We start from the raw sequence: 27,945 nt of genomic DNA, 5'->3' as shown, positions 1-27,945 counted from the left end.
GCGGGTTTATAATATGAAGGAAATGAAACACAACTACTCAAGATATTCGTAGGAATATTTAGTATTACGTTTATTTATCACTTTTTCACAACTGAAATCGATTCTCATTTTCTAGGAACAACGTAAAAAAACATCCATCACATGTAACACTCCAAACATAAATCCAAAATTAATGAAATAATGTCAAAAGGGTATAATTCAAAGAATATATCGAACATGAGATTAGGCACTTCATCATTACCTATATTAGTTTTCATATTGATGGAAATAGGCAAAGTGCACCTTAAGTTGAAAACTAAACGCCCTTTAGTATTCTCCAGATCATCGGGTTAAAATTTAAAGTTATTAAGTATTTGCATCATGAAGTAATGTCTTAAGTGTTCGTAATGAATCGTTTCTAAAACAGGCAACAATGTTGGCAAAATTTATCCGCGCTTTTCTCGTATTCGCGGTTCATCGTCTTTCAACTTTGAAATAATTTCAAAAAGTGAATATTTTGAATTTTTCGGTGCCTCTTGTGCCGAATTCTGTAAAATTTGCCCCTCAAACAGTCACATAGTTCTCTAATTTACTTTCTTGTTCCATTCTAAGGCACATCTTTACCTGACTCCACCACACTTTGTTTGTACGTTTACTGAAGACATAATGCATGTGTGTGGGCACTTTTATTGAAAATAAGATAAAACCTCTGAAATAAAATATTTACATGCTAGATACTGTTCACGTTTCAGTGCCCAAAAGTTCAAAACGTCTCTTAAAGTTCATTAATGGCGCCTTAAATCTCTTCAATTAGTGAAAATGTCCAGTAAGTGAACTAAAGTAACAGTCGCGAGGGCCTAATGAAGATATATTGAAACTATTGAACTCGAGCCATTCAATATTTCAAAGCCATTGATATTACCTACAATAATCACTTTTGAAATCCCACTGATTTATTTGCCTGTAATAAGAAGAAAACTCAATGAAATTTTCAATCAGAAGTGCCCATCAATTTAAATTAGAATGAATGCAATTGCATTTTGAAGGATGCAATTGAAGGTGGAAATTTTACAATTATAATATCTCTTCCCGTTCTTTCGTCTACGCAACGATGATATTTCACATAGTAGGTAAACACCGGTCAGTTGCAAATATTACAGAATCTTTCTACGAATATTGAAATACAAATATTCGGGAAAAAATTATGCGACCAGTTGAATGCCGAGTTTTAACGTTTGATACCATCGTGCGTTTTTTTTTTTTTTTTTTTTTTTTTTCCTTGACAGAACTTCCAAAAATATGTCATCTATCTGACGCATACCGTGCTTATTATACTCTACCTACACAGCGTAACATGAAGATCCCGACACAAGATACAAAAAGCACAATGACGTGATGGATAACATAACGCGCCGTATTTTCACAGTGGGTGGTAACTTCTATCCTGGATATGGAAACCATGCACGAAAACATAGTTCATCGTTCTTTTTTTGCGGATCCATCGGGCTCAACCGCCAGTGCTCCATGTTTAACAAGCGCATCTAATCCAGGTTTCACTCATTACCCAAGTAGCATTTTAACGGAAAAATCGCAATATTTTCAAATTAAGCTGCGATTTTCTTACAATAAAATCACTAGAATCAACAACGTCCGAGCGATTATACCTAATCGTGTCGCAATTTTATCCCTGTAAAATCGCGTTCGACTAAATCAAAATTTTATCTCAGATTTTCACGATTTTTTGTTCTATAATATTGCGATACATAGCGATTTTCTTGAAAATTTACGTGATGAAACCGCAATTTTTCACCCGATAATATTGCAATAAATCGACGGCGATTGAATCATACGTTCTCCGATCGAATCGCAACTCATCGCAATCACCGCTACTTGGGTAATAGATACACACAGGCCTGTATGCATTTGAATGGAACACTGGACTCATTAAGACATCTGGAAAATCGCGAGGGAACTCTTTTTTTTCTGCTGGTTTAATGGTTTGTCTAGCACCTTCAGCCAACTTTAGACAATGTTTAGTGTCCGTAGACATCGTGGGATCTCCATGCTCCAGGCTTTTCCAATTTTCCGGGATTAAGGCCGAGGAGAATCTGTTTCAGCAGATCTAGTCGTCAATTCCGTGAAAATTAGACGCCACCACCGGGATTCGCACCCGGGACCTGTTGACCTAGAGTCAGTCCCGCTGACCACTAGGCCAACCTGGCCGGCTAGCGAAATCTTTGGTGACCAGCAACGCCATTCATAAAAGACGGCGTATCCAAGCCATTACGTCGCACTGGAGTTCTCTTTTGCGGTGGGAGTCTTTCGAACGCCATGGCCACGTCGTCCGGTATCCCATCCATCTTCTGAGGTTGACCTTTGTTGTTTTTCGCCCTTCTTTCAAACTCATTCGCGGGGAGGTGTAAAAGATCCGTAGGGAAGGTTTCGAGGCCGTGTCTCGACGGAGTGAGGGGCTCCCCGAACGTCTCCACTTTCCGCATTTCGCCAGGTTTCGTGTAATCCAAAATATACCTGTTCGGTTTTCGCGCTTGGTTCGGACCGCCGGTGGGGCTGTTTGGCCTGGCGGGAGCAGGTGGCCGAGGAACACCAGGGACGAAACTGGGTGGCCTCCTCGGCGGCGACGGGGAGTTGACGGGTTGAACGGGTGGTGTGGGACTTCGCGAATATTCCTCTAGCCTCCGCACCAGTTCATCAACGGGCAAGTCGGTCTGTCCGGGCTGTTGTTGCAGGGTCCTTTGAGGTGACGGGGGTGACTGACGAACTTGAGGTTGCGGGGGTACTTGTTGACGAGGTACTTGAGGCTGCATGAGGAGGTTCTGAGGCCGAGCCGGCGAGCTGGGCGAGGAGCTTGGTGTGTCATCATCATCGTCGTCGTCATCATCATCGTCATCATCTTTGTCTTTTTTAGGTGTGCCTTTTTTCGGAGATTTCGTCCTTTTACCCTTCGGGAGCCTCTGCCTCGTTTACTGCTCCCCCACTCAAAAAAAGCTCCGGCCGTGGAGGCCATAAGCAGCGGACCTGGAGCACGGACTGGATGGGCTATATGGCACTACCGTTCGCCTACGCGCCTGACGGCCGGATTGCTACGTGCGGGGACGATGCGGAGTCCTACGGACATGAAAACCGTAAGTCGCGGCCTCGAGCGGCATAGGCAGCTTGCGCTCTAGGCGCTACTTACGGGCTGGACGGCCGGAGCTCTGCGCGCCGCCGCTGTTCGCGACGTGGTGGATTTTTTCGGAACTACAGCTGAAAATTCACCATTAAAGTACATACTTAGAAAAGAAAAACTTTCCAGCAAAGTTTTAAACATTGAGTGAATTATCTTGTGTCAATTTCTGAACAAGATTTTTTTTCTTTCCTTCTTTTTAAAATAGGTATATATTTCTTTGTTGATAGTTCATAACAATTTAGTTTCAGGAAAGTGATGGATAATTCAATGTCTAAGAAAGAAAAAGAGCATATGAACGTTAGCTTGTTGATCATGTTTCAGATATCAAGAGAGATTTGAACTCCTAGGCTGATAGTTCAGCAAGTCAATTTGAGAAAAGAGATGAATCTTAGAGAAGAGATGATGCTTATTGAGAAAGAAAATCAGCATATAAATGTTAGCTTATTCATCGTGTAGAGATATCAAGAGAAATTTTCAAAAACCTAACTTTAATGTTGCAAGCCTTCGTAGAAATAAATAAAGCACTGGGGAAGCACTGGAAGGAACAAATGTAGATAGATCAAAAATTCATGCTACCTATTTTAAATGTAGAACAGACTGTCCAAGGTATGATAAATTGCTAAAACTCATTGCAGCGAAAAATGTAAATTGAAAAATCATTTTTATCACTTGGCAGCCCGTTCTCAATAAATGTAATTACTTTCACTCAATGAGAATTCAGCATTTGTCAAAAACAAAACCTGGTTCATCCCTCAATAAAAAATACGAATGCAAAGTAGGAAATCACCCAAATGATTAACAAAGGAAAAGCACAGGCGTAGGTCTAGGTACTTACAGATTTTTACTCCTTACGACTAGAAAAGCTTCAGAATCTTGAAAATGAGGTTGAGAATATTTCAAAGTGTAAATTCAGAAGTAAAAGTTGACAAAACTTCAAGATATAACTCTCCGCAATAACTACCGGATACAATTTCCACAAAATATTAGCGAAGAAATATACCACCGAAAATTGTCACACTTGTTAAAATTGTAGATCTTCCCTTCAGCAAACTGAAGCGCGATTCACACAAAATTTTACCACTATTACAGTACACTGAGCTCCCTAGAATTGGGATATGGAATCAGAGAGATATTCACAGCAACAATGTTTGCACTGGCTCTTATCGGATAATCAACGCAGGCAAGATTGGCTTATAGCTTCCGCTGGCGGACAGCTATTTTGGCAACAGAGAAGGGAGGTGTTGGATGTCGGAGAGTGAAATACTACCTACTCTCAATTGAAAACATTTAAGTATAAGCCAGAGATTAGATTGAAATGGAATAAAAAATCAACCCAATCTTATGAGCAAGCAAAGGTGGCACAATGAAGTTGCAATCGGTAAATAGACATTCTTGTGACTACATTATCAGTATTTTAGTGTGGCGGTAATTTACTCTGTGGGAAGATGCGTGGCAGGTAATTGATTGCTTTTCTTGGATTTAAGTTCTTTCCCTTAGTAGGGGGAAAATAAGTGAATTGCAAACGAACTTACAGGAGGAGAGGATATGAGCTCAGTGTGTAGGTAAAACTGACAATTTTCACTTAACTCTCGTCGCATTTCCGAAAGTATTTGACAAGCGTTATCACACAGAACTTAAGAATCAATCGTGCACCGCACAGAATCAAGAAAATATATCGAAAACCTCCAAAATTAAACGAAAAACGAACACACGTAATGAGCAATGACCAACAATGACAAGCAATTTACTAGATTCTAACCTCAATAAACAACGCTGAGTGGTGGCTGCGATCGCTCCCGAAAATGTTCAAGGCTGGCGGCAACTTTAAATTCACGCACTGAATAACATTGACGTAAAATATTGTAATTTTCTGCGAATATACACGTAGCCGTCTCAATTTTAATCTGATGGTGACGCCATTTTCCGAAAACTGAATCTCACCTCACTGCCAACGGCCGTGGAAGCGGTTGGCTCCGATCCTGAAACCCGTAACTTACGCTCGGCTCCTAACCGGTCTTACGGCCATGAAGGCCGCGCGGGGTCCACGGGACACCGGCCGCTGGGTCCAGTACTAGCTGGCGCACAGCGCGTTAACGCCGGGATCACCAGTGTCCAGAGCAACCGGGTCACAGGGCCGTAGTTTTTTTTAGAGTGCCGAGCTCCGCCCTGCAACAGTTCAAAATAGGGGTGCGTCACAATTTATCCGTCTTAATGGACCATTTTCAATTTATTATTCTAATATTTAAGAGGAGGCAGAGTGTATTCAAAAGCCTCGGGAAGCCGATTTTGAAGCTTGCGTGAATTGAATGTTTTTTCTTTCAGACGCACGCCAATTATGGGAAAATGAAGGCGATGAGTGCCGCAGTAGTCGAATCCATTTTTAAATAGTTTTTTTCTTATCAGTATCGGCTGATATTTGACTATAGGTCAATTTTTTTGTAATCGAGGCACTTAAAATCGTTGTAGGCACGATACCACCGGATAAATAGCAAATCAATCCACAATTTTATTGTGATTCACTTGCAAAAAATGAACATTTTTCGTAGCCGTAGTGATCCAGACTCGTTATACCGATTGGTGCAGGGTGACATCATCTCGTCCTACGCCAAATCCAACCCTTTTCATACGCACGAAAAGGCTCCATTTTGAACCACGAATTTCACAGTTTCAGCGTTGATTTGCTCATACAATTCCCCCACCCTTGCATTTAAGTTTCACGAATTCACATCATCACTGGTTGAAATCTCCCAAATGGCAAGTCCATTAACATGTCGACCCGTTTTTGGAAGTCGATCCAGACATGGCTAGTATAATATATCGTTGGAGAAAATTTTAGAATTTCCCAGGACATTCCCACAATTCTAGCATTTGCCGATATGACAGAAAAATAAACTGCACTCTTGGTGCAACGCAGTGCTTTAGATCGGTTCAGTTTGCTAACTTTTACTTCTCATCCCACAGAGGTCACAGGTCCACCTATACGAATGCCATAAGTTGGCACCGCTGTACGTCATAATTTAATGTCGGTGTTACGCATCACGATGTGCCAGCGAAGCACGCTTTATTTGCGGGAAAACACGCACGTGGAAATTTTGAGACGAGCACTTCACGGAAAATCTGGCCGATTAAGTCAAATTAAGGTGAGGTGGCCACTGCCACCGAAGGGAACGGTGTGTTTTCGGCTTGTTTTTACACTTTTAATTGAATTGAATTGACGCACCGCAACTCTCATTGGTGCGTCAAAATGCCTCATTGACTCGCACCGTTTGTGTGTCAAAAACGGGCTCCGTTTATTTCATGACGAACGCTGATTTCATTTCTGTCATTCCATCAACACTCCGTTGAAATTTTTGGCAAATGCGGATCGCGAAACTGACGTAAAAAGATACGTTTTATGTCGTTAAGTCACGCACGATTAACTCCCGTGCCCTTTCAGCCGCAAAAGAGGGGTTTAAAAAGACTTTGCCGTCACTCTCATGACTTACACTTTCAGGATGATGTAAAAACATGTTTGCATCCTATTTTTCCATGTTTGCGAGTATGATTCGCTAGACATGAATTTAATGGCACAAGAGAAAGAAGGAACATACTTTCATAGGAGTAAAAAGACGAAAAACATCAGAAAAACGTCGGTCCATTTTGACCTCATCGCAATACCGCTTTACGTTCTTTCCGATATCTGGAACTTTTTGTGACGGTTAAAAATTCAGGATCTGGTTTAATAAGTCTGAAAATCCTTTAAGGTGAAAAGGAAAATCATTCAATCAAAATAGTGCAAATCAGGAATTATTAGAAAGTCTCGTTGATACACATCGAAGGTGAAATTGCAAAACTGCGTGTTATTCACAACAACTGTCGACTATAATCATCTCGATTGCAGTGTTTCGAAATCTCCGATCCCATTTTATTTTTTAAAATCAGACCGAATCAACATCGCGTGGTTTGAAGTATATTCTTTATGAGGAGAAAATAAATCACTAACATTTTGAAAAAATGACGTTCGGTAGTTTTCCATGTAAAAAAATAAATTGACAGGAAATCTGCAACGCAGCAAATCGAGTTACGCATTTCTGCAGTTTCGTCATAAATACGCGGAAAATTTCAACATAAATCTCCGCCTGAAAGTTCAAAATCGCTCACTCATGCTGGCGATATTCCTGCAGGAGGGGGGCAGAGCCTCCCTCCTCAAAATCTAAACATTTGGTCGCAAAATCATCCTAGTTCTTAAACATGTGTGACGTTCTCAAAACGTTCTTTTTAACTACCCCTACTCCCCTACTGCTATTTTACGTCCTTGGAATGCTAAGTTCAGTGTGAGGACGATTAGAACAACATTTTTGAGATCGTGGTATTTTTTTTTTTTTAAAGAGAAACCCGGTATGATTATTCATTATCCTAATTTTTTCGGTGTGCAGAAGCTCCGAAGTGAGGGGTTTCGGAGGTCCTTGCAGGGTAGAGAATCTATACAGAGAAATTACGGACATGTCGGTAATTTTGAGGAAAGGCCATGGAGTTTTTAGGGCCCAAAAAGGCAGCCAACCTATGGATGCAAATTATCAAGGGTGATTTATTATTACACTTGTTACGAGCTGCTTGGGCAACCGATCATCTGCCATCCTTCGCACATGTCCATACCAGACCAACTGCTTGGACCTGATATCGTGCACGATGTCCTTCTCCACACCCATTATCTCGCGTACCTTTTCATTGCGGATACGCTCTCTTCTCGATATCCCAGCAGACCTTCGCCAAAAGTCCATCTCAGTTGCCCTAAGCATGTCTTCAGTTCTTTTCTTGAGTTGCGAGACCTCACTCCCGTAAGTTACGATACTCTTCACGATGACGTTGTAAATTTTTCTTTTGGTCTCCTTGGAGATACTCTGGTCCCAGATAACCCCCATTTAGCATCGCGATAGCTTTCCTGCCTTGCACATTCCGCTCTTTAATGGTCCGATCCAAATTTCCGTCCTTAATTAACCAAACTCCTAGATATTTATATACTCTTCACAGTCCTGAATTTTCCGACTATCCTCCAGTTCAGTGCTTGCTGATCACCACCGATAACCAACTTCTCCGTCTTTACCACATTAACTTCCATCCCCCACTTACGGTATACTTGCGCGTCATGTAATTCGCATCTTCCTCGTCCTGAGCTATTACCACCTGATCATCAGCAAAGCACAGAGTATAAAGGGTACCATCTTCTCGTAGCGGGACGCCCATTCTTAAACAGGATCTCTTCCATTCCTTTAAAACCTCTTCAAGGTACACTTTAAATAAGGTTGGCGACAAACAACACCCTTGTTACAGTCCCTTTGTTATTAAAAAACCCCACTGATAACTCCCCTAATTGAATCCCCTGATTGAAGTTATTAAACTTTAATTATTTTATAGAAACGAAAAAAAAAACCAACCAATACATTTGCAGAGAATTGCTGTAGAACTTTCGTGTCGGAGCAAAGGAAAATCATGAAAATTATTGCGGAATAAAACTTGTTGATTTATATAATAGATGCAGAAAACTTTCTAAAAATGTACAATGATGTTTAATAGGAAACCAACTGTAATTCCTCACGATATATGAAAACATCTTTCTGGGACTGGTATAAACTCCTTGGGATAAGATATTGGTTTAATATAGGAGTGAAAGGATTGAAATCATGGGTAGAGGTAAAACAAATTTTATTTGCATTCCCATTCATACTACCCTGGTAAAAATGGCAAGTGCTCAGATCAGTAGCACTTGCCTTTGGAACAGACCTAAGCACTGATGTCAGTGCTGCCGGGCGCTGATCTGCTACCTCAGTGTTAGGTCTGTTCCAAAGGCAAGTGCCTCTGATGTAAGTGGCACTGACCTAAGTGTCTCAGACGTAAGCGGAGTGGAAACTCCCAGAAATACTGTACAGGCAAAAATTTCGTTAATTACCGATCTGCCAGGTACGTTAAAGTCACTATTTGACGATCAGGGAGGGCTGCTGTGAGTTTTCAGTCCCAAGCAAGTATCACAATCTTCAGGGGACATCGCTAGTTCCCATGCGGTCTCCAATCTAAGTACTAACTACGCCCGACGTAACTTAACTTCGGTGATCGTCCTAGCGATTGAACCACTACACTACCTGCGCGTGTACGTGTTAGGGGCTTAATTTTACCATTTCAGGGCCCCCATTGGGGTAATTTTGCCAGCAAATGGTGATTTTGTCTTTGAATGTGAATCCGATACTTAATTTTTTCTATTATTCTTTTTTAATCAATCAACATGTAAATGAAGTTTTGTAAGTTACGTTTCATTGAAAAAAAAAATGGATCGCACTAAAATTCAAAATTAAAGCTAATGATGCAAAAAAAATAATGAAAGTTGAAATTATACAAAAAATATAAATTAGCAGATACAAAAATTGAAAGTAAAGGAGTAAAAAAGTTAGAAAAGAATTGAAAATAAAGTAGGAAAATTTTAAAAAAAATTGAGACTGAAACATTTTAAAAACAGTTAAAACTGAAAAAAATTAAAACCAAATTTAAAACTATTTTTTTTTATAAAAAAATAATAATGCTTAAATAAATATATCTAAATACATATTTTAGCGGTGATAATATTTTTATCGATCTCATTTTTTGTTGTGTTTTAATTATTTAAGTGCCATCTTAAACGAAGAGGGTAAAACAAATTATTCAAGAGTGTGGCTACTTAAACTAGTTTTCCTTCCCTCTTAGAAAATCCCACCTTCTACAAAATATGCCTCTCTGAAAGATAAAGTTTGTGGTCCCCGTGTTCCGAGGAAATATTCCCCCACGAAAATGAAGTAGAGTGGGGGAAGGGGGAGCCATCTCTACTTTTTGGGAGTGAGTGCGGTTCGATTAAGATTGATGTCAGAGACTTACCCTCTGAACCAAGTCCTGACCTCAGTCCCGCTTACCTCAGAGACATTCTCTGCACTTAGGTAAGTCTTTCTCCCGACGTCAGTGCCTCTTACATCAGTGCTGACTTCTTGGATAAGTGCTTTAACACTTACGTCAGAGAAAACTGAACTGACCTCAGAGCAAATTGCACTGACCTCAGTGGAAAATTCACTGACCTAACACTTGCCATTTTTACCAGGGTAGACTCCCATTCATACTAGACTCCCATTCTTCACAAAACAATTTAAAAAGTTGCATTGTTGCTTTTGCATCCTCAATTGAACAATGCTCCCCATCTTGGATTTTCCTGTGTAAAAATGTGGCCACTAATTTTTTCAAACTTGGTCTTTTACCACAGGTCTGACGAAATCTAAAAAAATTTGAAGTGTCACGAATTTTTCTTCGTGGATAACTCAGAAATAATACTTTAAAATCATTGGTTAAGGCATGACCGACTATAATTTTACCCTCCAGAATACTATGAACCTCTTTTTGCACAACAGTAAAATCCTCACCATTTTGAAGATCTGTAGCTATTAGGCCACTAACTCTGGTTCTGTAGTCAGTGACTATTTTCCTGGGCTTGACATATTTATCGTATACAGGGTGTACCAAAAGTCCGTCCCACCCCTGCTAACTTTTGAACGAATTGAGCTAGGGTAATGAAACTTTGGGAATGTTCCTATCTCAAAAGGGACCATCTTTTGGGGGGGTCAAAATTTTGGTTCCCCCTCAGGGGGGGCGCGGGGGGCCCCAAACTTTTTTTTTTCAAATGGCAACCCCTATCTTGTGATACCTCATTCGAAAGAGCATTAAAAACTAAGAATTTTGGCGCAAACCGCAGATCAATATCTTAATTTTTGACCGAGTTATGATAGGTCAAAGGTCAATTTTGACCTATTTTCAAAAAATCATAACTCCGGTTCAAATTATCGTAGAGAAAAAAATAAAACGGGAAAATTTACCAAATTGTGTCCGCTTTTAAGTAAAAATTGCAGAAATCACTTCGCTGTAATTTTAAGGGGGGGCTCGGACCCCCAAATACGTCAATTCAAAGGTCATTCAATTTTCCCGCGAAAAAAAGCAATTTCCCCCAGATTTGCCTCCACATTATCTCAGTAAGGTCAAAATTAGTTCAACATTACGTTGGCAAGTCCCCAAATTTCGGGAAAGTTAAAAAAAAACGAAATTTAAACGGTCACATTTAATCACCTTAAATTTCGTTTTTTTTAACTTTTCCCGAAATTTGGGGACTTACCAACGTAATGTTGAACTAATTTTGACCTTACTGAGATAATGTGGAGGCAAATCTAGGGGAAATTGCCTTTTTTCGCGGGAAAATTGAATGACCTTTGAATTGACGTATTTGGGGGTCCGAGCCCCCCCTTAAAATTACAGCGAAGTGATTTCTGCAATTTTTACTTAAAAGCGGACACAATTTGGTAAATTTTCCCGTTTTATTTTTTTCTCTACGATAATTTGAACCGGAGTTATGATTTTTTGAAAATAGGTCAAAATTGACCTTTGACCTATCATAACTCGGTCAAAAATTAAGATATTGATCTGCGGTTTGCGCCAAAATTCTTAGTTTTTAATGCTCTTTCGAATGAGGTATCACAAGATAGGGGTTGCCATTTGAAAAAAAAAAGTTTGGGGCCCCCCGCGCCCCCCTGAGGGGGAACCAAAATTTTGACCCCCCCAAAAGATGGTCCCTTTTGAGATAGGAACATTCCCAAAGTTTCATTACCCTAGCTCAATTCGTTCAAAAGTTAGCAGGGGTGGGACGGACTTTTGGTACACCCTGTATACATTCTTCGTTCCAGTTCACAATGGATACTCTGCCTAGCATGTTCCCTTTCTTGTTTTTGCCTACACCCACCATTTCACAATCAAGGGCTACATAATCATTTTTCAAGGGTTTTAATGGAAAATTAACTATTTGGGTGTCAATTTGCGGCTCCTCTTCATTATCCATGGGGATCGGCGATGGCTCAACCTCCGGTTTACTCTTGTAATGGGGGAAGTCTGGTGCGATGTACGGAGCAGCATCATCCCTCACTTTTGAAGCGACAGCGCTGACAAGCGGAAGGATCCCTGTTTTAAAAAAGATCAGTTGAAGGTATATCAGTTCGTCAACGTTTTGGCGCGGAGTATCAGTAGACATCAATAGAGATTGGGCCAGATGATGGCTTCAACTGATCTGAACTGATGAGTGGTAGCAGTTAGAAGTACCTAGATAACAACAGATCTGAAATGGACTACATTTTGCAATTTGGAGCTATAAATTCTAGCCCTGTTTAAAAATAACGTATGTACCATTAGTTTCCCCATGCACACAAGTGTTAAGCGCTCAGCCGATAGGCGGCGCTTTTTGATTTCGACCTGCCACTAGAGCTCTAGTATACTAGGGCGCTCAAGCGATCAAATGGCGCACCAACTCATCGATGCACGAAACGCCATTTTTACTTTTTTTTTTTTTTGATTACCTCATTATGCCTCTGTGAATACGATTAAATGCAAATTAGCGTAAGAAATAAATAACAGTCCTAAAACTCTCTTTGCTATGCGGTTTATAGTTATCCTATAATTACTTCTGAAAGTTCAAGATTCGCGTTCTGTTTTCCGAAAACTTTTCCACCGGTGATAACCTTATTCGGAGACCTTAGTAGAATTCGCCTACATCTAGGTTATGTGTCTTTGACCTAGGTACTGGAGAGTATTGCCATCCTTTTGCCCTTCTCTGATTGGTTCATGAGTTTTGGCGTCTTTGGCCCTCTTCTGGTGTATCAATGTTCATTTTCTGTAGGTACATAGCCGCGATTCAGATTCAGATGACACTACTCTCCCGTATTTGCTTCTCGCGTCTCGCTTACTCCTTTGTGTTTTCATATTTCGTCCATCTCCTTCCATCCATAATTAATTCCATAATCCATCCGCCTCGTTTAAGATTGTGTTGTGAAATTTAAGATTGTGAAATTGTCTGAAATTTGAAGCATAATATTTTGGAATTATTCAACGTATGTCGTGTCTTGTCTTCAGACTCGTTCTGCCCACCTCGTGAAGTTTGTGAAAGTTTCTGAAGTATAATGCTGTGAAATTATTTGACCAATTATCATGCTACCTCAGAGACTGTTTTAGTGTTTTTGGGTTAATTAAAGTATGTCAGGTAGGAGATCTGCCATTTGCGATATATGCAAAATGCTTCATTATACTAGTGTACCACAGTTGTTCTCAAGCACCAATTACAACACGGTTTGCATTTTTATGCTGAATAGCATAGATAAACGACTGGAGCATTTTGCGCAGCTCAAGCGCAGGGATTTGTACCTTCGTAATTGTCACCACCTCATCGCTGCAAATTATGAAAAGGACCGCTCGAGTGTATCCTTGATCATAGAATATCTGTTATTCTCAAAGCGATGTCGTCATCACATCCCTGTCAGTTCACAACTTCTATTTATTGAGTTTAACTATGTGTCAAAAAATCTGAGATATCTGAAGTAGCAGAAAATTGTGTACTTTCAAAGTCTAAGATTTTTTGCGGCACCGACAGTTTCATAAATCTTCCTTATAACACTCTACTCTGAAACCGCTACATTCTACCTCTCACATTGCTCCATAACAAAGGTATGTGTTAGCCTCTTATTTGAACTAAAAATTCTAGGTTTCATGACTCATTTAAGTACTCATTCACTCTCTGGTGAATTTGGTTCCGTCAGATTCATTGCAAGACACCTTATGTGTTATCTCCGCAGACCTAACACAGGCATTTGAACGCTCAATGAGAGCAAAATTTCAACTGGCCTGTTGTCTACTTTTCAGTAAAGAAGGTAAATAACATTCCTTAAGGACTCGCTTTGAGACGATAAAACAAGGTTTCTCCATTATTTACCGTAAGACGATAATAAGTGTTCCACCAGACTATGTAGGAGATGAGGTTGAAAGTTACGTCACCTCCATGTGTGAGGAAGTTTTCTTACCTACAACCTGATTTTATGACTTACAATAACAAAAGATACTGCTTTCGCCTGGCATTTTTTCATGCGTCGCATCGTCTAATAAACGGGGACCTACATTTACTTGATTCCATGAATAGGTAAAATGGCTCAGAGAGAATTTCGTCGAATGATCACTACGGCCATCTCTCATCCAGCTGGAGAACTTTTACTTACCTTTGATTAAAAAATTCATGAACCATAGAGTTTTTGGAAATTGAGTAAGGTAAGTGTGCCAGTTTTGGGCACTGCACCAGTTAATGGCACCCTCAGCGAAAATATGTAATTAATAAGCCATGGGTTACCTTTGTGGCAAAGAAAAAATTGTTTCAAAAATATCCACCAGATAGCAGTTCAAAACAACAACAGCTGACAGTTCCAGCAAGGAGGAGGAAGAAGAAGAAAAATAAACAATCCTAAGGAGGTCAGGTGCTGAGAAAAAGTGTGGTTTCCTTAAGGTGTATCTACAGCTGCGTGAAGTAAGAAATTTCTCCGCGCAGGGGGCGCCACCGCTGTGTTTTAGAGTCCGTACAGCACCACGTGAGTCCTTGAGCTTTTATAAAAGTTGAAGGAATTTCTGTTTAAATCGAAGATAAATAAGTTCTAGCTATAACATTCTTCTTCCTATTGACCCTAAAAACAACGTGAAAAGTCATTTCTGAAGCTCTGCAATTTGATCCCAGAAAAAAGTAGGGTTAAGCATGATGACCTTGATGCAACCAATCGCGCTTGATCGCTCTCAGCAGTTGGCAGATATCTCTCTCCCACCGTGAGCTGTCTCTCTCGCACTTACAGATATCCCGTAAGAGAAACTGGGATCAATTTACAGCTTTTATTATTAGACTTTCAAAGCTCGCGTTTGTTTCTAAGGATTCCAGACGTATGCTGCTAGAACTTATGAGTCTTAGAATTTAAGATACCTATTGTGATATTTAAATAATCACTGATTTCGGAGTCGGATTTTAGCAGCGCGACGTGGTGGATTTTTTCGGAACTACAGCTGAAGATTAACCTTAAGTTTCAGGTAAGCTAACTCAAGCTCTAAATCATTTTTCTTATTTTTTTCCATTGAACCTGTTGTGCTGAAAACTTTTTGAACCAGTAATAGTGATATTTTGAATCTAATTCTACTAATTTAATGAGCTAAAATTGATTTTCAGCATTAAAAACAGGGGTGCCCCGAAGTGGTACAATCATTTGCAGCTAATTCCAGTCAATGGCATGGGTGCCCATTAGTGGTTCCATGGAGTTTTTTGAGCGAGCCGATGAATGGCACCCTTGTTACAAACTTTTCCTTTTCAAAAGTTTCGGACTATTGATGAATATTTGCCTGTGTTTTTTACATTTTTAACTTAAAATACAAAAATACTTGAATTATGAAACAAACAGAGTCATCTCAATGTTGAATTAACTCCGATACACCTCAACTTAAATTTGGGATAACCGCATTTTTAACTAAAATACACATTACTTCACCAGGATTTTAAATTTAAATATTCTTTTAACGATTTAAACTCGCCAACTGAATTGATTGCTAAATTTCCTCTTTGTAGATTGCAGTCATGGTCAAAGCCAAGAAGAAATCTAAGGCTAAGGCGAAAGTACGGAAAGTTGTCAAGAGGCCAAAGTTCATGTATAAAGCGTCTGACACGCAGGATGCAATGGATAGTGTTAGAGGAGCTGCAGATGGAATACGCATGAGCTGCAAAGCAGCTGCAAAGAAGTTTAAAGTACCGCGGTCGACTCTACAGAGAAAACTGAAAGATTCCGGCTCCGCAGAGGATAGGGAGGTCGGCCCAGAAGCAGTGTTGGGAAGAACAAATGAGGAGACGCTAGTGCAGTGGGCCTTGCATTTATCACAAACAACAGAAACAGAAGGACAAACAGAAACAGAACAGAAACAGAAACAGAAAACAGAAGAACAAAAACAGAAAGAAAAACGAACAAATGAAGCAGAAGGAAAAAGAAGCCGAAAAGGCTGTACCAAAAAAGAAACCGAAATCAAAACCACGTCGTCAATTATTTATCGAATCAAGTTCTAGCGATGAAAATTCGGACACCATAGATTCACCTGATTCTCCTTCAACTGTTCCAGAAGCTGTTGAAACATTAGCGCTTAGTGACTTGAAGAAAAATGTATATGTCATATTTGTTTATGAAGGTGAATATTTTCCGGGCGTTATTTTGGAAACAACTCAAACTGGAGCGAAGGTCAGTGCTATGACCATGGCTGGTCCAGATGGATGGCGATGGCGCGAGAAAGAGGATACGTTTCATTATGATCTAACAGACATTAAAGAAGTTATTGAACCCCCAACTATTCGCAACAGCAGAGGTGTTAGTTGCGTTCCAGAAATGAGGAAATATCGCGTTTAATTTTTTCCTAAGTAGGTCTAACTTTTTTTTGGTTTTTTGTGATATTTAAGTTACCATAATGGTCTCTCATAACTTACTTACTGAGTTCTGTTAAAAAGTAATTTTGCCAAATACACTTATTATTTTGGTTCTATATGTTCCAGTCATTACATTTAAGAAAGGTTATAACTAAATAATGCACCTGAGACTGATTGCAAGTATATTTTTAAAAGCTAAGTAGGTAGTAAAAGTGCAATATTATAGAAAATTCTTGATAAATATGTTTACTTAGTTGGTTTATTTTAAGAAGTTTCAATGTTCCTTTTGATATGAGATTGTTGAAAGTAATGAATTACTCATGGTTTACTTCAGGATTTTTGTATTCAAAGAGTTTATTCTGTTCCACTGTGCATTTCATTTAATTTTTTTGCTGTTTCTTATTTTTGATACATTAAAAAGTTTTAAACAAATTCAATTTTCTTCAATTTAAAATGTCCTACCTCCTAAAAAAATCCATTCTGAGGGAAAGTTAATTCATGCAGAACGTACAAACTCAGGTGAAGAAAGAGTTTTAAGATACATTTAAAACAACCTGTTTTGTTTTGAATTTCACGACCGAATTCATTGCCTAACTGTAAAATTTCAATGGAAAAAAACAATCTGGTTCCATGACTTAGGGTCCTTTTTCGAGTGAAAGTAAAAATCTTCAGGGGGTGCCATGAACTGGGGCAGTTGGATGTCAATCACTGGTGCATAGGTGTCATTCACTGGTGCATCATGAATTTTTTCATTAAAACCAGTTATTTTAACATTTATTTTTAAGATTAAAACGAATTTTGGTTTTATTCACAAATTAGAAAAGATTTGCTGAAGATTGATTGCAAAAACTTAAAGATTCATCAAGTTTTGAAATTATGAGAACTAATCAAAGTCAACCTCCACCACTAAGGTGCCATTCATTGGCGCAGTTACCTTACACAATATTATTGTGAAAGATTTTTGAGGTTGAGTCTTTGTTTACATTCTCAAAGTATCAAAAGTTCTACAGTTTCATCGTGTTTCCTCCTAATTTTATCAGCTAATGAGCAATGGCTCCTAATTTACTCAACTCCTCAGCAGGCCAAAACTCTATACCTCTACAGATACATATGAGAATCATGCGTTTCAACGAAACCTACGAGACCTGCTTATCATCACTCAGGAACCACCGATCTTTTCTGCAGGTGTCATGGACCATTCATGACAAATACTGTTGCAACCACCCTTATCCTAGGTACATATCTATGCATAGTAATTCTAGTGATCAGCTCCATACTCACAATGTAATTTCTGTAAAATACAGTTGGACGGTGGAATTACCAGACCCCGTATCTCGGTTTGCGACGTTGTAGACTTCCTTTCATACTTTCTTCTTTACACGGAAAACCAACCAACATCAATTTATAAAAACTTCTGCAAATTTTCTTCTCTGTGCGAAGAAAACTCTGTGAAAACCAAGGAGGAAAAATGATTTGTTCTCTGTCAAAAGAATAAAATGAGAGCGGAGATTTTTAAGCACCGCAAACGAGATACATGGTCTGCTAGTTTCACTGTTGACTTGTTACGATATACCTATACCTACAATATCCCTACAGATTACATTGAAGATATTACTGTCCCTGTAACAGTGACTGATTCGAATGTTATCACAGTAGAGGGTTTCAGATATTTGGGCCAGCATGGTTTATTAATTACACAGAACGTAAGTTACCTATATAAATTAAGGCGTAGAGGCAACTTCTGCCTTTGGTTGGCCAGAAATTTCTGTAAACGCATTTAAATTCCTAAAATTTATGAGAAATTCCGAATCTACTAAATGAAAGCAAGGATTTCAGGAGAACATGATTAACAATTTGCTGTCAGAAGGAAAACTGCGGAAGGAAAGTGGGAAAGATTTTTCACTAAGGCTCAACATAATATGAGGAGGAAAAAATGAATGTAATTTCCGTTTACCCTGGTTATAATTCTGGTATTGTAAGAATTCTCTTTCTCTATTTACGTAATTACCTATTAGATTATTGTATTGTATGAAATCCTGTTATCACGAAGACAGAGTATCATAGAGCATAAACAATAAACATAGGAAAGGTTGTGTCTGATCAAGAGTCATTAGAAGGTTTTAGCGTAGTGTGCTGCAACCTAGCGGACACATGGTGCCTTCGATTCGCGAAAAGTTACCTTCAGTACTCACAATCAGTTGCAGTTGATTGATTTCGTTTATTGTCTCATCATTTACCTATTAATATTTATATTTCGTTCATTTATTTACCTATAATATTTTTTACGTGTCCAATTAGGGCATCATTAAAATAATTAATTTGGCCTCGTTAAGTGATACGTTCATCTTTGATACATTTTCTTCAAATAATCTAGAAAAGTTATTTTTTTGGAGCCGTAATAGTTTTCTCTGTTTTTATGAGAAATCGAGGATTTTTTATGTATTAATATTTCGGTACTTAAGTAATGGATCATTATTTTTCTTATGGATCTTGGATTTTTTTTTCGGGGGGGGGGGGGGGAGGAAGCACAATTTTAGATGTTTTAATTATTGAAAATTTTAACATACTCAGTTAATAGGTAGTAAATTAAATCTGGGACTCATTAAAATTGCGCTCACCGCTGAGCGCTTCTCTAATACCCACGTATTAGAGCTTTCCCGCTTGTTTTTTTTCAGATGAGCCAGAATTTATAGTTCCAAATTGCAAAATGCAGTCCAAATGATACTTGGTATCAGTTGGTACCATACGAGGGGTATTCGTGAAGTAAGTTAATATTTGTCATATCTTTTAAATTAATAAAGATAATTTAAATCTGTAAAAAGTTTAAGAATTTTCATACTCTCAGCTTTCTAAAACGCTTCAGTTTTTTAAATTTGGTCTTCTGAGTGCCGAGTGACATCAGTTTTCCCACACCCGTCTCTCACGACCGTGTGTCCAAAATTTACGCGCGTCTTTAGGGGTGCTCGATGAGTGTTACTCATTTATTTCTTAGAAAGAAGCACAAATATTGATGCAAACAGAAACTGTGATGTCATGAAAAGGCTCAAATCACAAATCAGCATTCAAAAGAAAATGCCTTGGCTTTTTGTCTCGTCAAGTGATGCTGCTTCATGACAATGCTGGGCCCCATAAAGCTCATATGACCAATCAGTTGTTGACCTCCTTAAAATAAGATCTTTCTCACATCCTCCTTATTCTTAGGATCTCACCCCAAATGATTCATCACTTATTTCCTGAGCTAGAGAAGAGTTTTGGCGAAAAAAGTTCCGTAGACGACGATGAGGTGAAAGAAGCTGTACAAAAGTGGTTGCAAAAACAGAATCGCCAGTTTTACGGTGATGGAATAAAAAAGCTCTTGTCATGGTATGTAAAATGTGTCCAACGAGATGCAGTCCAGTCAATAGAGCACATATAGGGGCTAAGTAGAGACAATTTCTGAGGAAACTTTCTGATATACTATTCCTATGTATTTTTCATCGCTGAATCCGAATTTTATATTTGCGAAAAGATCTGAGGCGAGGCAAAGCCGCCATCTTGAAAAAATGGCCGAAATTTTCGTTTTTCGGCTAAAAAACGGAAATAACTCGTATATTATGGAAATTACGGCAAAAGTAGTTATTTTCCAAATTAAAGTACATAAAATTTCCATTAAAATGAGTCCAAGATGGTTAAGATCGGATGATAACAAATGCCGTTACAGCGTTGCAAAGTTTCAGGCAATTATTGGAGTTAGGCAATTTTTGTAACTCTCCCTGCAAAAAGAGAGCTTTCAAGGCAATTAATCATTAAATCGTAGTAAGTGTAAGTGTGAATGATCAAAGGAGTGCAATTTTGAGTTCTTGACTTTCAAGAACGGCAGTGGATAATGGCGGGGGGGGGGGGGGGGTCGGTCTTCGTTCTCCGGGTTAGAAGTTCAATTTGAGTTGTAAACGATGTTGTTCCAATGAAACCTCTCTTTTTATTTCGGCGCATAACTGTTAATAAAAAATCAGATGAGGAACTTCAACATTTTTTGTCGAACTCCCACCCTATACCCTTTTGTTGACCTTAGCAGACGGTATAGCGCATTCCACATTTTATGGCATGTTTTAGTGTATTTTCCGAAGGAAATACACTATTGCGTTCTCCCCTGATGTCAGACCTGGACCAAAGACCATGTAATGAGCATCGATCATGGGTCGTGGATTACGAATATGCATGCCGTTTGAATTCATGTTTATATATATATATATATATATTTAGAATTTTCTTTGTGCTGCCGATAAAACTCCGTAAAATTTTCGAACGGATTAAACCAAAAATTTCTCGGTAATGTAATAAAATGGCGGTGGAAATTTTGAAACGCTGCATGGCGCTTGTGATACTTTGGTCAGAAGGTGACTTCCTTTTATTCTTTAGCCGCAAACTAAACAACTCAATGCCTCGGAACTTTCTTCAAACATCCCCTTTGTTAAGAAGAATGTCCGTACAAAATATTCAACTCAAATACTGCTCAGTAGAACATCAGAAGAAATAAAATACTGCTTAGTAGAACGTCAGAAGAATTTAATTAAAATTTGATGCAGTTGCACAGAATCTCGTTAACGCTATCATAATCATCTTCTATGTAACGGTAAAAACCTTCTAAAAACGAGTACACACGCAGTGAAAGCAATAATAAAACTATCTCGTAGTTTAGTACCCAAACCCAATGCGTTTCTATTTTTTTGCCAGAATGCGAAGCTCTATTAGCTTACTCCATACCTTTCTTTCTTTGATGAAATAAATTAACTATATATATATATATTTCCGACTCATCGTGGTTTTTCCGATTTTTGCTTGGTTATATTTCCCTTATTTTAAAAAATTTCCGAGTGAAACTTTTTGCGATGTAAAGTAGAGGAACAGGACTACCATTCTGCGAAAAAAAAAACGGAGATCGAAGTATTACATTTCGAATGGTGGGGGCGAGAAGTGGGGGGAGGTTCAATTTTGTGGGCGCGATAACTCGCGCAAATTAAAAGGTTTCCCCCGAAATTTTTACAGAAGGAAGATCTTACTTATTTCTAGGCTGGTATTGAATTTGAGCGAAATCGGTCGAGCCGTTTAAAAATGGCGAGCTTTGAAAGTTTTAGGCGGGGGGTGTGCGGCAAAAGAGGAGGGAAGTCGCACAGTGGGTCACGACCTGAAAATTGGTGGATAAGACGGCTATGTTGTCGTACAATAGGTCACCAACTGATGAACTGATAATTGGTGGACACGATGGCTACATTGCCGCAGAGTGGGTTACAGACTGATAATTGGTGGACAAGACGGCAATGTTGTCGCACAGTGGGTTATGGAGATTCATCCATCGTCATTCAAGCTTGCCACAGCGTTTGTTGACATTTTTTCATATCAGACATTACATGAGGATTGTTGTTGCAATCTGGCGACATGAAGTCCTTATTCGAATAATCAATGCCTCCAACAGTGTAAACGTAAATCCAACCTCCAAAGATTGATAACTCCCCGCCCCCGCCCCTCCCTTCGGAAAATAGACTCTTCCCGCGGTGGACGCGCGGGTCACTTAAAAGACAGAACAACTGAGGCCGGACACTCAAACTAAAAAACGCGCGCGAGGCGCGCGTCCCGGGGGGGCTTCTTTTTTTTTACATTTACACTGTGTGTAGATAAAATTGATGACAAGAATCCTACTTATGTCATATAAATGTCCGCTTTTTGCTCCATCGAGTGATTTGGAGATAAAATGAGGCATTTTCATCAAGATGCGACAACCATGTGTATCCCGCTAATTTTCTGATCGTTTTCGGCGGCTATCCCAAGGATATTACAAGATTAAGCACGAAAAGACCTGCAAGATGGCGAAGAGGACAAGCTTCATCAGTGGAAATAAAATTCCATGAAAGTATGGTCCCAGTAACATCACAAGCAAATTTTCTGAAAAACGGCAAAAACAAATTCTGTTTGATCCAAAGGCTCAAAAACGTTTCAGGGCTAAAACCATGTCTGTATTTCAAGCAGAAGAAGTCACTGACATAATCAAAGTTTCAAAGGGCTTGGAAATGGCAAAACAGGGCGAAATTGCTGTCATTGTAGGAGAAGATATTAACCTCCTTGTCCTCCTTATAGCTCAGTCAAGTAACATCAAAAATGCTTTTCCTTTAAAATCAGGCAAGGTTGAGACTCCTTAAATACTTTTCAACTGAGGCAGCCTTCAAAATGGAGTGAATTTCGAACACATACTGTTCATTCATGCCATTAGTGGGTGTGACATAACATCATCACTCTTCAGCCAAGTCAAAGTTAAATTTTTAGCAAACCCTGGAGAGCAACTCAGCTTTAATAAGTGAACCAGCTCAGATGCTTAAGAAATCAGCCTCAAAGCAAGAAGAAATTTCTAAAGCAGGAAAATAATTTTTACTCCGATTATATGGCTTCAAGAGTGAGCGGAAATAACTTTGGCTGAATTTAGGTATGAAAGCTTTGCTTCGACTTTTTTCCATGTACAAAATCTAGCTTGTCTTCCACCTTCAGAGGACGCTGCCACATTTCATGCTCCTATCCTCAAGTACTCAGCAATGGATGAGCATCAAGAAATAAGCGTGTTACTGGGGGTGGAAGAATAGCAGAAATGGCCTCATCCCCATCATTACGTTGAAAAATACCGCTACGGGCGAAATTTTAAGCAAGATCTCATGCAAGCACATTGAAGAAAGTCGCGGCGCCCGCGGTTTTTGGAAAAAAGGCCTTCATTGCAGTCTTGTTTGCGGGTATTGCCATGGCTCGTGCGAAAATAGTCAATGAGACGCACTTTCAATGGAAGAAGAAGGAGATGACGTAGATGATCCAGAAGACGCTGAATGTTTGGACAATGACTATGATTTGCAGAGAAGTGATGAGATTGACGAGTGGATGAAACGAGAGGCAGTGGGGCGCAGAGGGAACCATGACAAGGTGTAAATGCATTATAAAATGTGGACATTGTAACTTTACTCATAGTACGGTGGGTACGATCAAAGTCGACGATTTTTTGATTGGAAATTGCCACTTCGGGAGGTCAAACTAGATGAAAAAATAAAAGTTTTTGTCCGTAGAACCACTTTCAAATCCGTGCAGGATCCAAGATGGCGGCCAAGCGCTTTTTTGAAGTGCTATATCTCTGTTGCAAATTGTCCGATTTTGATTTTCTTCTTTTTAAGTAAGAGCTAAAAGGGCTTAAAATATGAATAAATTATAACAAATTCAATTTGGCCAACAATTTGTCCAAAATTTTACAAAAAATTTTTTCCTTGAAAATTCATAAAATTTCAAAGCAAAATAACTTTTAACTGAGCAGGAAAATTGATATTTTCTCTTCAGTAAAAGAGATGGGAATTATTTTTGTGCTACGAGTAGTTAGCCCGCGAGAGCCATTTAAGGTGATTCGATGGACGCCATATTTTGTGTCAGAACGGCATGCGATATATCGCATCAATTGGTACCATTTTTTCAGCTACTTGTCATTTTTCTCCAATTTTGAGATCGCAATTCTGTTGTCAGGAGACTAAAGCACTCACTTACCAATTTTAACAAAGAAATTCAACGTAATAAAGGCGTGGTTTTTTTAGAGAGAAAATATCGCATTCGAGTGCAGTTTCGATATCAGTATCGAATGCGATATTTTCTCTCTGAAAAAACCACGTCTTTATTACGTTGAATTTGTTTGTTAAAATTGGTAAGTGAGTGCTTATGTCTCCTGACTACAGAATTGCGATCTCAAAATTGGAGAAAAATGACGAGTACCTGAAAAAATGGAACCAGTTGATGCGATTTATCGCATGCCGTTCTGACACAAAGTATGGCGTCCATCGAATCGCCTTATGTATCGCGCGATCGGCCGCGGCGCGCGATTTCCACCCCGCGTTCATGGCCACGGGCGCGCTTCACACGTGTAAAAGGCGCTGTATCTCTCCAACCGTTCGTTCGATTTTCAAACTTTTGGTCTCGTTTGAAAGCTGCTATAAAGACCTTTTCAAATAATGTGCATTTTTACATTTACCTTTAAATAATTTGCCATATTATGAAAAAATACGTGAATTTTTCAATTTCGATCATCTTAACAGCCGTTGATATTTTGTTTCTGGGCGCAATTAGAGCCCTTTATTTTCTTGAGGTGGATAGAAGATTTTCTGACCTTCAAAATGATACCAAAACCTTTCTTTTGTGACGAATAGAAAACGCGTGAGGACGGTTTTGGTCGCGCGCTCGGGTAGAGGTTCGCCACTTATGCGCCGTGCAACCTCGCGTCGGCCCGCGTTCATGCGCTACAGAACTGGAATATTCGCTGTTTTTTTTTATCATTCATCGCAAAATTTTCATGAAAATTGTTAATTTTGGAAAATCCTTTCATACCCTCTTGAGACGAAGTGAATACCTATAATAAAAAAATAAATACTCTGGTTAACATGATAAATATGAAAAAATGTATAACGAACTAATTACTATTCCTTAAGTTTTTATGAGATGGAGATGAATGAAACCACAACAAATTTGATTCTTTATTTGATTCATTACACTTTTAAACGACGATATATTGCCGATAATCAGCATTCTCATGGAATTTTAGGAACGATTTCTACAATTTTCTTGCTTAGAGGTGAACTCTACTATTTAATTAAAATTGATCGCAAAATGATCAGCGGGCTTAGAATCCTTCCCTACAACCAAGTGCATAGTGCACGTGGAAAACTTTTCCGATGCAACAGCGGCGTTTTTCCCTATTTCGTCCTCAAAGGCACTTCCAGATGCCTGTTTTCAAACCCTGGAAAAATATACCTGCATGTCGCCTCTATTTTTGGCGGTAAATAGAGGTTTTCTTAGCAGGCGCAGGGGCGGATGTCGGTTTTCTTAAATTACGCTGGTAGATATGATATGAATGATAAACCGCAACAAACTTGATTCATTATGTAATTTATCTCGATTTTAAATTGGGATAAAACGGCGATTATCGGCTTTCTCGTGGAATATTAGCTATGGTTTAGGTATACAAATTTCTTGCTTAGATCAGTCGAGCTGGTCACAGAAACGTGTTCTGATGCTTGAATCTTGTGAAGCAGCTAAAAATAGTAGGATCTGTTCCAACAGCAACTCTGAAAGTTCAATGTTAACCGAGATATCGTGTTTTGAAAAATTCGATTCATGCCGTTACCCACCGAGGAAGTGAAACCCTTGGTTTCCTCCCATTTGCTTTCATCCGAGTTTCACGCATGTTTCAATTTTGTTTCACGTTGAGTAACCAGTGAAATTGTGTGTCAGCCTGAAAAATGAGAGCAAGGTGGAAGAAACCAAGGGTGTCACTATACTAGTGACACCCAAGCGGTATTCAAAGCGGTACCGCTGTGGATAACGTCATCAACCGGATTTTTCAAAGTTGGATATCTTGGTTAATATTGAACGAAGAAAGCTTTTGTTCGTACAAATCGTTTTGTATTTAGCTGATCCACAAGAATCAAATGTCAAAACACGATTCTGTAACCAGCGCAACTGACTCATTGAAATTGATCGCTAAAAGGTCAATGTGTTTAGAATCCTTCCCAACAACGAATCTGGGAACTCCAAAAAGTTCACGTAGTAGAGTTTCTTCGGACTTTCAATTTTTAGGAAACTCTCCATATCCGAGCATCTTATCAGCCACGATAACCCCCCCCCCCCCCCCCGTCTTTGACAATGTGCCCGATAAACGCCCTGCATGACATTTAAGGCACACTAAGGGGGCATCGATGATGTCTTCCGCGTTAGTAAGATTTTTTTAAAATTGGATCAATTTATAATAACTTTTGTTAAACTATTACTGCAATGACTAATACGAGCACCTCCAGAACATTGCGTGCAGATAAAAGTGCATTGTACTTGAGCTTTAACATAGGAGCATCTCTTTATGCAGGCAGACTTGCAGTTGCATTTAACAATCTCCCGACAGTCGCTCCAAATGGAAAGAAGATTTGACCTGATGAGTGACCAGCTTCTTCTCTTTTCGATCAACTCGTACTCCTCACGGCCAGGAATTTCTTGTTCTGGAGACAAAGCGCGTTCCCAAACATACCTTACCTGGTCAGCAGCGCAAAGTCTGTGCTGCTTTAATGCACTTTTGTGGGGGGCAAATTATGAAGTTCCCTATTTTTGGTGTAAGTAGAAATTTTCTCAGCAGATGCAGGGGCTTATTTCCTGATTTTTCGTACTGAGGACGGCTTAATTTAAGAAAACCGACATCCGCCCCTGCGCCTGCTAAGAAAACCTCTATTTACCGCCAAAAATAGAGGCGACATGCAGGTATATTTTTCCAGGGTTTGAAAACAGGCATCTGGAAGTGCCTTTGAGGACGAAATAGGGAAAAACGCCGCTGTTGCATCGGAAAAGTTTTCCACGTGCACTATGCACTTGGTTGTAGGGAAGGATTCTAAGCCCGCTGATCATTTTGCGATCAATTTTAATTAAATAGTAGAGTTCACCTCTAAGCAAGAAAATTGTAGAAATCGTTCCTAAAATTCCATGAGAATGCTGATTATCGGCAATATATCGTCGTTTAAAAGTGTAATGAATCAAATAAAGAATCAAATTTGTTGTGGTTTCATTCATCTCCATCTCATAAAAACTTAAGGAATAGTAATTAGTTCGTTATACATTTTTTCATATTTATCATGTTAACCAGAGTATTTATTTTTTTATTATAGGTATTCACTTCGTCTCAAGAGGGTATGAAAGGATTTTCCAAAATTAACAATTTTCATGAAAATTTTGCGATGAATGATAAAAAAAAACAGCGAATATTCCAGTTCTGTAGCGCATGAACGCGGGCCGACGCGAGGTTGCACGGCGCATAAGTGGCGAACCTCTACCCGAGCGCGCGACCAAAACCGTCCTCACGCGTTTTCTATTCGTCACAAAAGAAAGGTTTTGGTATCATTTTGAAGGTCAGAAAATCTTCTATCCACCTCAAGAAAATAAAGGGCTCTAATTGCGCCCAGAAACAAAATATCAACGGCTGTTAAGATGATCGAAATTGAAAAATTCACGTATTTTTTCATAATATGGCAAATTATTTAAAGGTAAATGTAAAAATGCACATTATTTGAAAAGGTCTTTATAGTGGCTTTCAAACGAGACCAAAAGTTTGAAAATCGAACGAACGGTTGGAGAGATACAGCGCCTTTTACACGTGTGAAGCGCGCCCGTGGCCATGAACGCGGGGTGGAAATCGCGCGCCGCGGCCGATCGCGCGATACTTAAATGGCTGTCGCGGGCTAACTACTCGTAGCACAAAAATAATTTTAGTATCAAATTAAACGCGAGATCAAGACCCATCTCTTTTACTGAAGAGAAAATATCAATTTTCCTGCTCAGTTAAAAGTTATTTTGCTTTGAAATTTTATGAATTTTCAAGGAAAAAATTTTTGTAAAATTTTGGACTAATTGTTGGCCAAATTGAATTTGTTATAATTTATTCATATTTTAGGCCCTTTTAGCTCTTACTTAA

The 27,945-nt window shown here is 39.1% G+C and overlaps 2 protein-coding genes across 3 annotated transcripts in view; one reads left to right on the top strand and one right to left on the bottom strand.

Annotated features, from left to right (window-relative positions):
* The window catches only part of LOC140225804 (uncharacterized), a 71,306-nt gene that overhangs the window by 7,013 nt on the left and 36,348 nt on the right, over positions 1 to 27,945 (bottom strand). The window lies entirely within an intron of this gene.
* On the top strand, positions 12,021 to 20,261 carry LOC109039957 (uncharacterized). The gene is made up of 3 exons (XM_072305748.1): positions 12,021 to 14,516; positions 15,077 to 17,686; positions 19,127 to 20,261. Exon 2 carries the CDS (start codon positions 15,621 to 15,623, stop codon positions 16,098 to 16,100), a length of 480 nt encoding a protein of 159 aa, XP_072161849.1. The 5' UTR covers positions 12,021 to 14,516; positions 15,077 to 15,620; the 3' UTR covers positions 16,101 to 17,686; positions 19,127 to 20,261.

The sequence above is a fragment of the Bemisia tabaci genome, unplaced genomic scaffold (assembly GCF_918797505.1).
Source record: "Bemisia tabaci unplaced genomic scaffold, PGI_BMITA_v3".
Lineage (NCBI taxonomy): Eukaryota > Metazoa > Arthropoda > Insecta > Hemiptera > Aleyrodidae > Bemisia > Bemisia tabaci.
Note: the sequence above shows the minus strand (reverse complement) of the source record. Positions and strands in the feature narration are given on the sequence as shown.